Raw genomic sequence first — 12,609 nt, 5'->3', positions numbered from 1 at the left:
CATTTAAGTTACTGAATTATTTGAAAATTTTTATTTAAGTCACTAGGCTGTTAATTTTTTTTTAAAGTTTGGCTTGCAAGCTTCAAGCGACGATTCGACGACCAGTACGATAGATTGATACACATCGATGAGTAGAATGACATACCTTAAATCTAAGTCAATTTGACAGTCAATGTCGAAGATCACTTGGATCCAAAGTATGCCCTTCTACTTGTTGATGGATATTGATCCGTTGTGTCGATCATCGATTCGTTACTTGGAGCTCGCTAATGAAACCAAAAAAAAAAACCTTAACAATCTGGTAATAAATACAAACTTTTAGTAGTTCAGTGACTTAAATGAAATTTTCACATAATTCAATGACCATTTTGTAACTTTTTGAAGTCCAGTGGCCAAAATGTAAACTTATTAATAACTTAATGACATTAGGTGTAGTTTACCTTAAAAGAATACAAGTTTAATTGTTAAATTATTAAAATTTTTGTGTTAAATTTATAATTATTACAAAATTTTTCGTTTTATTATTACATAGTTCCTAAGTGAGATTTAAAAAAAATCAAAATGTCCACCAACAAATTTAATAAAAAATTTTAACTATGTGAATAATTGTTTCTAAACTTTTTTATATCCAAAAATAATTATTCTATTATTAGTTTATGTGCTTTACAAAAGCGATTAATTTAAATATTATACTTTAATTTGATCAATTTTGGTCCTTATACTTTTTGAATCGATCAATTTTAGCCTTTGTACTTTTCAAAATTTGAAAATTTAGTCTTGACCCAATTAATAGCAATTAAACTCGTTTGGTTAAATTCAATTACTTGTCTCGTACTATACCTATAATTGTAGAATTAATTCAAATTCTCCAATTGGATCAGCCTAAATTCCTATACTTTTCAAATTTTGAAATTTTAGTCTTAACGAAAATATCTGACATTAATCTATTAATTGGATTTTAAATGAATAATATATCGAATATAAGTTGACATGACATTACATATATGATAATGCGTTTACTGCATCAGATTTTAGAAAAATGATAGAACTTAATAAATGTAATAGTTACCATTTGGAGAGAACTAAAATTTCATGCTTTGAAAAGTACAAGGATTAAAATGATCAAACTAAAATATAATGACTAAATATACAAATTTTGTAAAATGCATGACTAATAGTAATATCTAACCTCATCTTTCATTAATTTCCATTAACTATTGTTTATATTAAATTAGTTTGGTAAGAGTTGCCAAAATATGGACCATTTCAAACATTTTTATATTCTAAAAAATATTTAATATTGTTTTAATAGATTACGTTGGTGGACTTTATTAATTTAAAACGTTGAATTTAATAATATGATCGAATGAGTCTTATCTCGATTGGTATGGGTATTTTTGTTAATATAGGAGGACGTGGATTCGAGTGCGTTGAAACGCATTATCCTCCTATTTATGAGTTAGAGAATGGCTATAGGTAGTTTTAAGTATTGTATCAAAAAAATCAGATATGATCCATATAATATATATATGTGATTGAACATGAATCATATAAATTATTTAAAAATAATAAAAAGCTGAAACCTAATCCATTTATTTAGTATTATTCTAACTTCTAATTTTTTTAATTAAAAAGAGGATTTAATTTTAAAATTGCACACAAATTAACAACTCTATCTTGAAGAAAAAAAATTGGGAGTGGGATTTGAATTATAAATTTTAAATTATAAATAAATAAAATATAATTTTAGTATTGTATAATTTAAATTTTTATAATTTTATAAGAGAGTTAAATTATAAATTTCTATTTTTTAAGTGATTGAAATTGTAAGAGGGTCAAAATGCAATATATCATTAGATTAATTATATAATTGGGTTATGTATATGTATATGTATATGTATATGTATGTATACTTGAACACTTATTTAGCTAAAAAGAAGTTATATGTTTTAATTTATATATATATTTTTGTATATTTGGAATTAATTTTTTTAAATAGTTTTATAAAAGAGATAATTTTAAAAAAATATGTATATTTTTAGATTTTATGTAAAAAATTTAAAAATTTATGTAATGATATGATACCCTAAACATCACATTATCGTATTTAGGTGTGTAAATAAAACACTAGTACTCGCAAACTACTTGAGTTCAACTCGAAAAAAATTTAAACTTAATTCAATAATTATTGAGCCAAGCTTAAGCTAATAATCGAGTCGAATTCAAGTCTAGTAATAATTGATTTAAATGGTTCATAAGCCTTATTGAGTTTTCTCATATTTTTATGTTATTGAATCGCGTTATTATCCTTAATATGTATTATTAATCCTAAGCTTAATTATAGAGCCGAGTGTGAACTCAAGTACAAAAATTGGTAAACGAGCTTAATCGAGGTCGAATAACTCAATTATATCTCGAGCCGAGCTAAAACAAAACTTAAAAATATATGTTTGATTAAGCTCGAGTCAAGTGTCAAGTTCAAACTTAATAATCTTCTGACTCAACTCAACTACCTCAAATCATAACTAAACTTATTAAAATGATAAAAAAAAAATCTGAAACTAAAGTGGAGTGAAAGAATTTAAAATTTTAAAAATCATGAGGGACTAAATGTTGATTTATCCAAAAACGAATAACAAATTTTAATGGTCATAAGAGTGAATCAGCGTAGTAACGAAAGCAAAACTGGTGAGAGACTAAAGTACGGAGAAGCAGAAACGTCATTGCTGTGGATATAACGGGATTTCCTTCATCGCCGTTAATTTGAGCTTCAACAATAGATAAAACTCGTTTGGATGCTCCACAATTTCCCAAGCTAGGGTACCTAATCGTCTCCATTTGTTAATCACGGCGAAGATCACCGTTGACGACGATGATGATGTAAGCTTCTGATCTGCAATTTCAATTGCAGCCATGTTTTTTGAGCTTTTTCTGCAATGGAGAAAAAAAAAACATTGAGGTCAGTGATCCGTTTGATTCCATTTTTGTTGTTTTTTTTTTCTTGTGCAGTTGAATCGTTGATGAATCTTATTTTTAATTAAATAAATTGGTATTAGATTTACTCCGGAAGGATCTCGTGGGCCTGATTGTTCGGTGGAGTGTTTTTTTCCTTTAATCTGTTGTATGGATATGAATCATATGATAATTTTCTTGAGAATTGTCGAACAATCTGATATAAAATCAGTCATGTCGACAAGGTTTTTTTTTTTTAAATACAATGGAGGAATTAAATTGTATTTTAATTTATTAAAAATAAATTAATTAATTTTTAAGTTAGATAAAGGGATATTATTTTTTTTACCGTAAAAAGCGAGCGAGCGTAATTGATAAAATAATTAGACAATTACATGTTGCGTGTCATATATATATATATATATGAACTAGTTTTTAACATTATAAATAGATAAAAATGTTAACAGAATGATCTCTTTAATCTAATGTATAAAACTATTTTGTCCATTTTTTAATAGAATGACAAAATACAACTTTTATCTATTAGATCTCTATTAAATTTGAAATTGAGTCACATAGATCGCTAAATGAATAACATAGTTCTTTTTTTTTTTTCCATTTACAAAATTTGAATTCAAAATTTTACTCAAAAAATATTGAATTCCGTATAACTCGATCAATGACATGTTTGATAATTATACATAACTTCAAAATAAAATAAATTGAGCCTTTTCGTTAACGAAGATCGTGTAGATTTAATCGTTAATGAATGTTGTTGCAATTGACATAAATACTAAGAAATCAATATGCAAGTTGTGAGATATCACATCGATAAATATATTGACATGATATGTCATTTCAATAAATACAAACTATATGATCATTATAGTATAAATACGGGTTATATTATATTATACATTAACTAAATTTAAAGTCAAAACTTAATAAATCTTCAAATGAAGAATAAAGCTCTTTAGTTGATATTTTTTTCATTTACGAGATTTGAACTTAAAATTTAATTTAAAGAATATTTAATTTTTTATCGCTCGATTTATAACATTTGTTGATAATTATTTACGAGTAAAATGTTAAAAAAAAAAGAGCACTCTTTAGAAGAACAAACTGAAAATCATTTATGCTGTTTGGAAAAAAGTTGCATCAAAATAATATAAATTGAATTTTTGTTAATGAAAAATCTTCGTTGGTTGGTTTGATAAATAATAATTGTTGAAATATTTAATTGAAATATTAAAAAGCGAAAAATCACATGTGAATGAACATATGAATTTTTATAAAATAATATTATAATAAAATTTAAAAAATTATAAAACAATATAACTAATATTTAAATATTTAATATCGTTAATTATTTTAATCAAAATACTGACGTCAACTTTTTTAAGAATGACACGTTCGAATGAACGTTTTTAAGAAAAAAATTATATAAAAATTTTCAATGTTATTTTTATTGTTACATAACTAACATTTTTTTTTAAATTTTCAAAATGTCACGCTAATGAATTTAATAAAAGAATTTTAATAACGATAACTATTGGACCTAAGTTTTTAAATAAAAAAAATAGGAGGTCTAAATTTCTGAAAATAAGAATAAGCTTAAAGTATATTTTGACTTTTAAATTTATATTTTATAAATTAACACAAACAAATAGTTGATCCAACACAAAGCATGAAATTTATAATACTTATATTATAATAGAGAGGTATTTGAGTAAATAATTCCTTTTAACTCGATGTGATTCGAGTTTCGATTTTCAAGATCTGAATCCGACCCGAAAGCAAAAAAAAAGAAGAGGAAGAAGAGTTTGAAATAGAAATATCCAAATACCAAATACCAAATACCAAATACCAAAGTCCCAAGTCTTTGCTGGCTAGCATCAATTATTACACATATTGGCCGTTGGCGTGTTTTAGCTGCCAAGAAATATCAACTTGTGGTTACTTTTTAGGTTTAAACAATATTTAGTATTTGAATTTGTCATTTTTTCAATATAGTCTCTAGACATCTTGTGGTTTACATTAGCCTCGAATTTAGTAATTTTTTTCCAATTTAGTTCCTAAATTTGGATTTCATTCAGAAATGATGACGTGATGTTTTATTATTCACCATATCATCACTTGAAAATTAAAAATATTTTATAAGATTATATCGTATCAGTGATTGAAATAAAAACTTTCAAATAGTTCAATAAGCATTTTATAACTTTTTGAAGTTGAATGACAATGTAAACTTGCTAAGAGTTTAATAACCTTAATTGTAATTTACCCTTTTTTATATGATTATTAAACTATACATAATTGTCATTTTTTTTAGGTACAACTATCGCACCATTAACAAGAGTAAATCAGTGTCACACACACCACCTGCGATTTCTCCTTAACACAATATGTAAGTATCGTGTGCTTAATTTATTATTATATCAATTTAAATTATGTACAATTGACAAAAAGTGTTAATGAACGTGATTAATTTTGTTTAGCTGCTCTGTTTAAAATTATCAGGGATTAAATTATTTTGATTTTTTTAAAGAGTGACCAAGTTGTTAAATGTCAAATATCTAATCAATGTTATTTGAATCGAACCAATCGATTGAACCAATTGAACTGAGGATTGACTGAGATGTTGGTACGGAGAAGAACATTGAACCTGCTGATACATATCAATAGAATCGAACAAAATTATTAAATTTAACTATTGAACTAAAATTTTAATATTTTTAAATTTCATTTAAACCAATTACATCAACAAATTAGTCACATGATGGATTTAATGCCAATCCGGTTACCTTACATCCTTGAGATGATGAGGAGTGCAAGTAGAGATAACAGCCGATATAGACTTTAAATTTTAGTGACAGAATTTGTGTATCCGTCCCTAAAAAGAATCTAAATACATGCGAATTTTCAGAGCAAATTTCAGTGGTTCACTTCAAAGCATTCCAATAAAATTTTCTTTTTTATTTATTATCTTTGGTCACTTGCCTCCATCTTTCCTTTGAAATCTTTCAGATTTTTTTTTAAATCAGGGTTTCTCCGCTTAAATTAAGCCCAAAAAAGGGGGAATAATGTTAACCAGTAAGACATTAATTCAACCTCCTTCCATTCATCTCCAAAACCCTAATCTTAAACCCTCTCCTTCAATCCCTAAAAGACCCACCTTCTCATCCCTTCCTTTTCACCGATCATTTTTACTGTCTTTTTCACATAATTTGACGCCCCGAAATCTTAGCCGTCACTGCATTAGCCCTGGCCAGGAACTGAGTTATGAAAATGAAGATTTAGTCGAAGAACAAAATGAAGAAGAAGAAGTGGAAATTAGCCGGGAAATCAAGGGAGAGGGATTAGCAAATCAGAGCATATGGAATCAAATGAAAGAGATTGTGATGTTTACTGGACCGGCTACTGGGCTTTGGCTTTGCGGGCCCTTGATGAGTCTTATTGATACTGCTGTCATTGGTCAAGGAAGCTCAATCGAGCTTGCAGCTTTAGGTGATTAAATAAATAAATTCCCTGATTTTTTTTTAAAAATTTTGGGTTATTTCTTTGTTTAATGAAGGAATTTTTTTTGAGCGAATGATTGAATTTGGATGGATTGTTGGCAGGTCCTGCAACGGTTGTTTGTGATTATACGGGTTATATGTTTATGTTCCTTTCAATTGCCACTTCCAATATGGTGGCCACTTCTCTTGCTAGACGGGTTAGTTTCTTCAACATTATTGCGGGTGTTATTGCTTTTATCTGTAATACCAGTAATGCAATCTCAAAGCCGAGTTAGTATAAAGGATTATATTTATGACTTAACATGATTGTTGATTGATTTAACCAAAGAATGGGGTTGGAACTTGGGAGTTTATCATAATTTATATAGCACCGTGATTTTCTGCATATTGTTCATATAAATGCTGCAACTTGATATAATATTATTGCATGGCTATGTCGGTGAAAGTACCATGGATGGCCCTATACTAGGAGTTGGATTGCCTTTTGTCTTTGACTACTAAAAATATGGTTTTCTTTTTTCTTTTTGTTAAAAATTGCATCCATTTCAACTGTTAAAAACCGGTCCCTGTATGTTAGCATGATATACACGTGACACACCATGTATCTCTATCTAGCTATACGGTTAGCCACATCAATTTTTAACCGTAAAAAATGGATTAAGTTTTTAACAGAAAGGACCAATTTGTTCTTTGAACTAATGTACAGGGACTAATTTGCCCATTTTTTGAGTGGAGGGGGAAAATGCATTCCGGCTCCTAGTATAGGGGCCTCCATGGTACTTTTACCTGATTATTTCATTGTATTTAATTACTCTGCAAGCTGTGATATACGTTGGGTCTTCCTTTTCAAGGACACTCTGGCATTTGGATACTTTGAATAATCTGTTTCTATCTGCTTCACCGTGTTTAAGGCTGTGTTTTAGGCTTTAACTCTTTTAACAATGCTTTGTTGCTGCAGGATAAAAATGAAGTTCAGCATCAGATATCTATCCTGCTTTTTATTGGGTTGTTTTGTGGCTTTTTGATGCTTATCTTAACTAGATTCTTTGGTTCATGCGCATTAACAGGTAAAGCTTTTTTATTTGGTTCCAGATTATGAAAATGTAGGATGCTTACTGATTTTGTTGAGTGGCTAAATCTATGGTTTCCACTTGTGAATAGATAGAAAGAATCCCAATAAAAAATGAACCCCTTCTGCCATTTTTGACCCTTTCAGCTTTTTCTGGACCCAAGAATGCACATCTTGTACCTGCTGGAAACACCTATGTTCAGGTTTATTTTCTTCTATGTTTCTTTCCTATTTACACTTTCAGATGTTCTTAGTAGGCTTCCTTTTTATACACATAAACCTTCTTTAAATCAGTTCTATTTCCTTTCCTTTCCTCATGACTGCTCATGGTTCAGAGATATTTGAGAGAATGCTCTTTGGAAAAACGAAGCACAATTCTTTTGAAGATTTGTTACTTTTCTTTGTTATAGGTTATATCTATCTAATGGGATGTAAAATTATATGTACCTGGTTAAAGAGTCTCCTGAAATGTTCTCCATCTTTAATAGGTCTTGGAATTTGAAGTGTTATACCTGATTTTATCTATTCATGTGTTTATCTATCATGTGATGGAGAAGAGGAGGTATAGGGTAAAAGTACCATGGAGGCTCCTTGTACTAGGAGTTAGGTTGCATTTTACTCTTTCTACTAAAAAAATAGGCAAATTAGTTCCTGTACTTTAGTTCAAAGAGCAAATTGGTCCTTTCTATTAAAAAATTCATCCATTTGTACTGTTCAAAACTGGCATGGTTGACGGAATAACTGGACATTGATACATGACATGCCACGTGTACATCATATTGACGTACAGGGACCAGTTTTAACAGTAGAAGTGGATGTAATTTTTAATAGAAGGATCAATTTGCTCTTTGATCTAACATATAGGGACTAATTTGCCCATTTTTTAGTATAGGGGACAAAATGCTATCCAACTCCTAGTACAGGGGCCTCCATGGTATTTTTACTGGAGGTATAATTGCCTTCTTGAAGCCATTAGTATTTGCATCTGGTTGGGTGACATCTGTTACTGGAATCCTATTACCGCCAATGTTTTTAAGTCATTCCTATGGCTAGATATTCTTCCGCAGCAACTAGTGGAATTGAACTTTGTCTAATTCTTATTCTTACAGCTTCTCTTGTTGTCATTCTCAATTATTCCTATTGTGTTCTAATTGAAACAAAGTCTTTTCTGTATGTAGATTAGAAGTTTCGCATGGCCAGCAGTTCTAGTTGGATGGGTGGCGCAAAGTGCCAGGTGTGATATATTTTATTTTCTCCTCCTTTCTAATTTTGTGTTTGAATGAATTTGCTGTGCATTGTTCTTGTTGTCTTGTGTGTTTTGGCACACTGTAGTATGTGATGCATATACACTATTTTATTTTTTATCTATCAGAAATGAAGCCTTAGCTAAACTCCTAGGCTATACTGTCCAGCTCTAACCAAGGATATTAATTAAGAAGCTATTGAGTTACTTATGATCTTAGTATTAATTATTTTTTGGCATAGTGCCAAATTTAGCCCTCAACATTTTGTTAGTTTGGCCCTTATTCTTTTTTCAGCTATAATTGACTATTAACTTTTGAAAAAGTCAAATCACCTTTTTTTAATGGAAATGCTGACTAAAAAAATAAATTTTTTAATGATGTTGCTGTGGCAATCCGTGTGACAATTTACGTATACTTCATGCTGACATGACACTATTTGTCTTGCATGCCACGTCAATAAATAATTTAATGTTTTAGTTAGTATTTCTGTTAAAAACACAATTTTACTGTTTTTGTTTGAAAAGTTGATGATTAAATTCAACTTTTTAAAAAGGTTTAGGTTAAATTTTAGCTCAAAAAAAGAAAAGGGCTAAATTGATAAAAGATGTAAATGTTGAGGCTAAGTTTGACATTCTGCCTTATTTTTTAAGAGAGATATTTTAGTTCATTTGCAAATATATCAGCATACCTGTTTAGTAGGATTTATTCTAGTTTGATTGCTGATGGAATTTCTGTTGTTGAATTGCCAAGATTGTGAATATTTGTTGCTTCATTTCATTTTTGTTAGTCTAATCACTCTCTCTTTATCTCCCAGCCTTGGCATGAAAGATTCCTGGGGACCATTGAAAGCATTGGCTGTTTCCAGTGCCATAAATGGTATTGGTGATGTTGCCTTATGCATATTTTTAGGTTATGGCATCGCTGGAGCTGCATGGGCAACAATGGTTTCACAGGTGCCGAACGAACCCAAAATTCCCATATATACAGGTGTTCATTGACCGGAAGATACTATTTGGCACAGCCACTTACCGACATATGTTTTAGGTTGTTGCAGCTTATATGATGATTGAAGCTTTAAACAAGAAAGGGTACAATGCATTTGCCATCTCCATTCCAACATTTGACGAGCTGCTGAGCGTGCTAGCAATTGCTGGTCCAGTATTTGTAACTTTGACGGCAAAGGTTTACATTCAACTTCATTTAATAGCAATATCTTGGGTAAAAGTACCATGGAGGTTCTTGTATTAGGAGTCAAATTGCATTTTGCCATCTTTACTGAAAAAGGCAATTAGTTCTTGTACATTAAATTAAAAAGTAAACCGCTCCTTTTATATTTAAAATTTCATCATTTTCTATCATTAAAAACTGGTGTGGCTAATTGAATAACCTAATAGTTCCATGTGGCATGCTATGTGTACCTAATGCTAATGTACAAGGACCAGTTTTCAACTGTAGAAATGGATGCAATTTTTAATAGAAGGTCCAGTTTGCTCTTTAATCTAACATATAGGGGCTAATTGTCTATTTTTTGAGTAGAAGGAGCAAAATGTAATTTGACTCCTTGAATAACGGCCTTAATGGTACTTTTACCCAATATACTGTATTCTGTAACCATATGCTTTCACCTGAGATTCGCTGATGTTCTTTTAGGTAATTTTCTACTCTATCCTCGTATATTTTGCTACATCCATGGGAACACACACTGTTGCTGCTCATCAGGTTAGATTTACTACAGTCGTGATTTTCGGTCACTTGTCTGCTTTTATCTCGCATTGTTGAAAATCAATAACACCATTTTCACACCAGGTCCTCCTTCAAACATATGCGATGTGCACTGTTTGGGGTGAGCCTCTCTCTCAAACCGCACAGTCATTTATGCCTGAGTTGATATATGGAGTCAATCGAAGTTTGCCAAAGGTCTGTTACCTCAACGGTAGTAATATATCGCATTCCGTATTTAGTACACCATCATTTTGGATGCCCCTAACATGTTTTGAATTGTCATATCAAACAGGCTAGAATGCTGCTAAAATCACTTGTCACTATCGGCGCTACACTTGGACTAGTATTAGGGATTATTGGAACGGCAGTTCCTCGGTTTTTTCCCAATATCTTTACACCCGATGTAAAGGTCATCCAAGAGGTTAGTTCATGTTTTCTCGAACATGGAATCCAAGAGGTTTATACATCAATGGCATGTGGATCTTTTTAATTTTTGTGTCCTTGTAGATGCACAAGGTGCTATTACCATACTTTCTTGCATTAGCTATAACCCCAAGCACTCACAGCCTTGAAGGCACTTTGCTGGTATGTTTCTTTAAATTTAAATTCGAATATCTCTTATCACATCAACTCGGTTTGCCAGTCGTCTATACACGAGCAATGACAACTCGTGCTGCAAATCCATTTTGCTTTTGTAGGCCGGACGAGATCTTCGATTTATTAGCTTGTCAATGACAGGATGCCTTGCCTTTGGTGCGCTTATACCACCGGTAGAGATCCGTTTTCTTGTTCCTTATCGACCACTCTTTATCTCATAAGCTGATCAGTAAAAGTACTATGGAGGCCCCTGTATTAAAAGTTAGATTGCATTTTGTGCCTCTACTCAAAAAAAAGGGTAAATTAGTCCCTATATGTTGGATCAAAAAGCAAATTGGTCATTTCTGTTAAATTTTCATTTATTTGTACTGTAAAAACCTAGCATGGCTGACGGAATAATCGGATCTTATGCTGACATACAGGGACTAGTTTTTAATAGTAGAAATTGATGAAACTTTTAATAGAATCACCAATTTGATCTTTGATCTAACATATAAGGATTAATTTGCCCTTTTCTAGAGAAGGGATAAAATATGATCTAACTCATAGTATACGGGCTTTCATGATACTTTTACCTAAGCCTGATCAGATTTTGCAGTAAAAATTATCCTAACTTGATTTTGTTACCAGCTTTTGACTTCTAGTGGATGTGGCTTGGCGAGCTGCTGGTTTGCACTTATGGGGTTCCAATGGGTAAAAAGACTAAACCTCTCTTAGATTTTGAAATAAGGCCAGTTGTTTCAGATGATTCAAATGTTGAAGATTCCAACTTTTTTCAGGCTCGGTTTTTCCTTTCCCTTCAACGTCTTCTTTCTCCGAACGGCATACTGTATTCTGAAGACTTGACACGATTCGAATTGAAGGATATGAAAGCATCTTAGTTTCGGAATCCGCCATGCCATTGATGTATTTTGACATTCTTCCACAGCAAATCATAGTTGGAAGATTAAGGACTGCACCTATATTTATATATGTAACTTATTTTTTTTATTCAATTCTTACTGCTATTTATAATCTTATAAATCCTTAAATTAAAGGAAAATACATGTTCTCGAATTCAACTACTCCTAATAGTTGCACTTGCAACAGTGTCAACTAAATTAAGGTTCAATCGATTATATGTATGTAAATTTTAATACTAATTTTAGTGTGCACTCTTTAAAATTAATACTAATTTTAGCGTGCTCTACTACACTTAATATTTTTTTGGTAAATAAGTTTTAATTTAACATCCAAATACATTTATGCCCACTTTTTAATGCACATCCAATATTTCATAAGTAATTTTCATATTTAATATTTAGTAATTTTATTTATAAGAATTAATTGTTTTATTTTTAAAATTTTAAAAATTAAATTCAATTGATAAATTCATCGGTATAACTAAAAAAAAAAACTCATTTTCACTTTGGTTAACATGAAAAATTTTATTAACATTAATAATAATTAACTTACATTTTTAAATCTAATTTTAAAATAAAAATAAATAAACTAATCTAATACAACA

At 30.3% G+C, this 12,609-nt stretch overlaps 1 protein-coding gene across 1 annotated transcript; it reads left to right on the top strand.

The window, feature by feature from the left end:
* Positions 1-5,714: 5,714 nt before the first annotated feature.
* Positions 5,715-12,244, top strand: LOC107908819 (protein DETOXIFICATION 46, chloroplastic). Its single transcript, XM_016836093.2, has 14 exons — positions 5,715-6,459; positions 6,573-6,667; positions 7,429-7,537; positions 7,687-7,742; positions 8,718-8,773; positions 9,598-9,736; positions 9,828-9,965; positions 10,434-10,502; positions 10,590-10,700; positions 10,798-10,926; positions 11,013-11,090; positions 11,204-11,275; positions 11,733-11,795; positions 11,882-12,244. Exons 1-14 carry the CDS (start codon positions 6,036-6,038, stop codon positions 11,981-11,983), a joined length of 1,641 nt encoding a protein of 546 aa, XP_016691582.1. The 5' UTR covers positions 5,715-6,035; the 3' UTR covers positions 11,984-12,244.
* Positions 12,245-12,609: the final 365 nt, after the last annotated feature.

Source organism: Gossypium hirsutum, chromosome D02 (genome assembly GCF_007990345.1).
Source record: "Gossypium hirsutum isolate 1008001.06 chromosome D02, Gossypium_hirsutum_v2.1, whole genome shotgun sequence".
Lineage (NCBI taxonomy): Eukaryota > Viridiplantae > Streptophyta > Magnoliopsida > Malvales > Malvaceae > Gossypium > Gossypium hirsutum.
Note: the sequence above shows the minus strand (reverse complement) of the source record. Positions and strands in the feature narration are given on the sequence as shown.

Excerpts from the sequence above, each read along its gene's own strand:
- LOC107908819 (XM_016836093.2), top strand. The coding sequence starts at position 6,036 with ATGTTAACCAGTAAGACATTAATTCAACCTCCTTCCATTCATCTCCAA. Across the intron at positions 10,503-10,589 it reads ACACTGTTGCTGCTCATCAG|GTCCTCCTTCAAACATATGC; the intron begins GTTAGATTTACT and ends TTTTCACACCAG. Across the intron at positions 10,701-10,797 it reads TCAATCGAAGTTTGCCAAAG|GCTAGAATGCTGCTAAAATC; the intron begins GTCTGTTACCTC and ends CATATCAAACAG.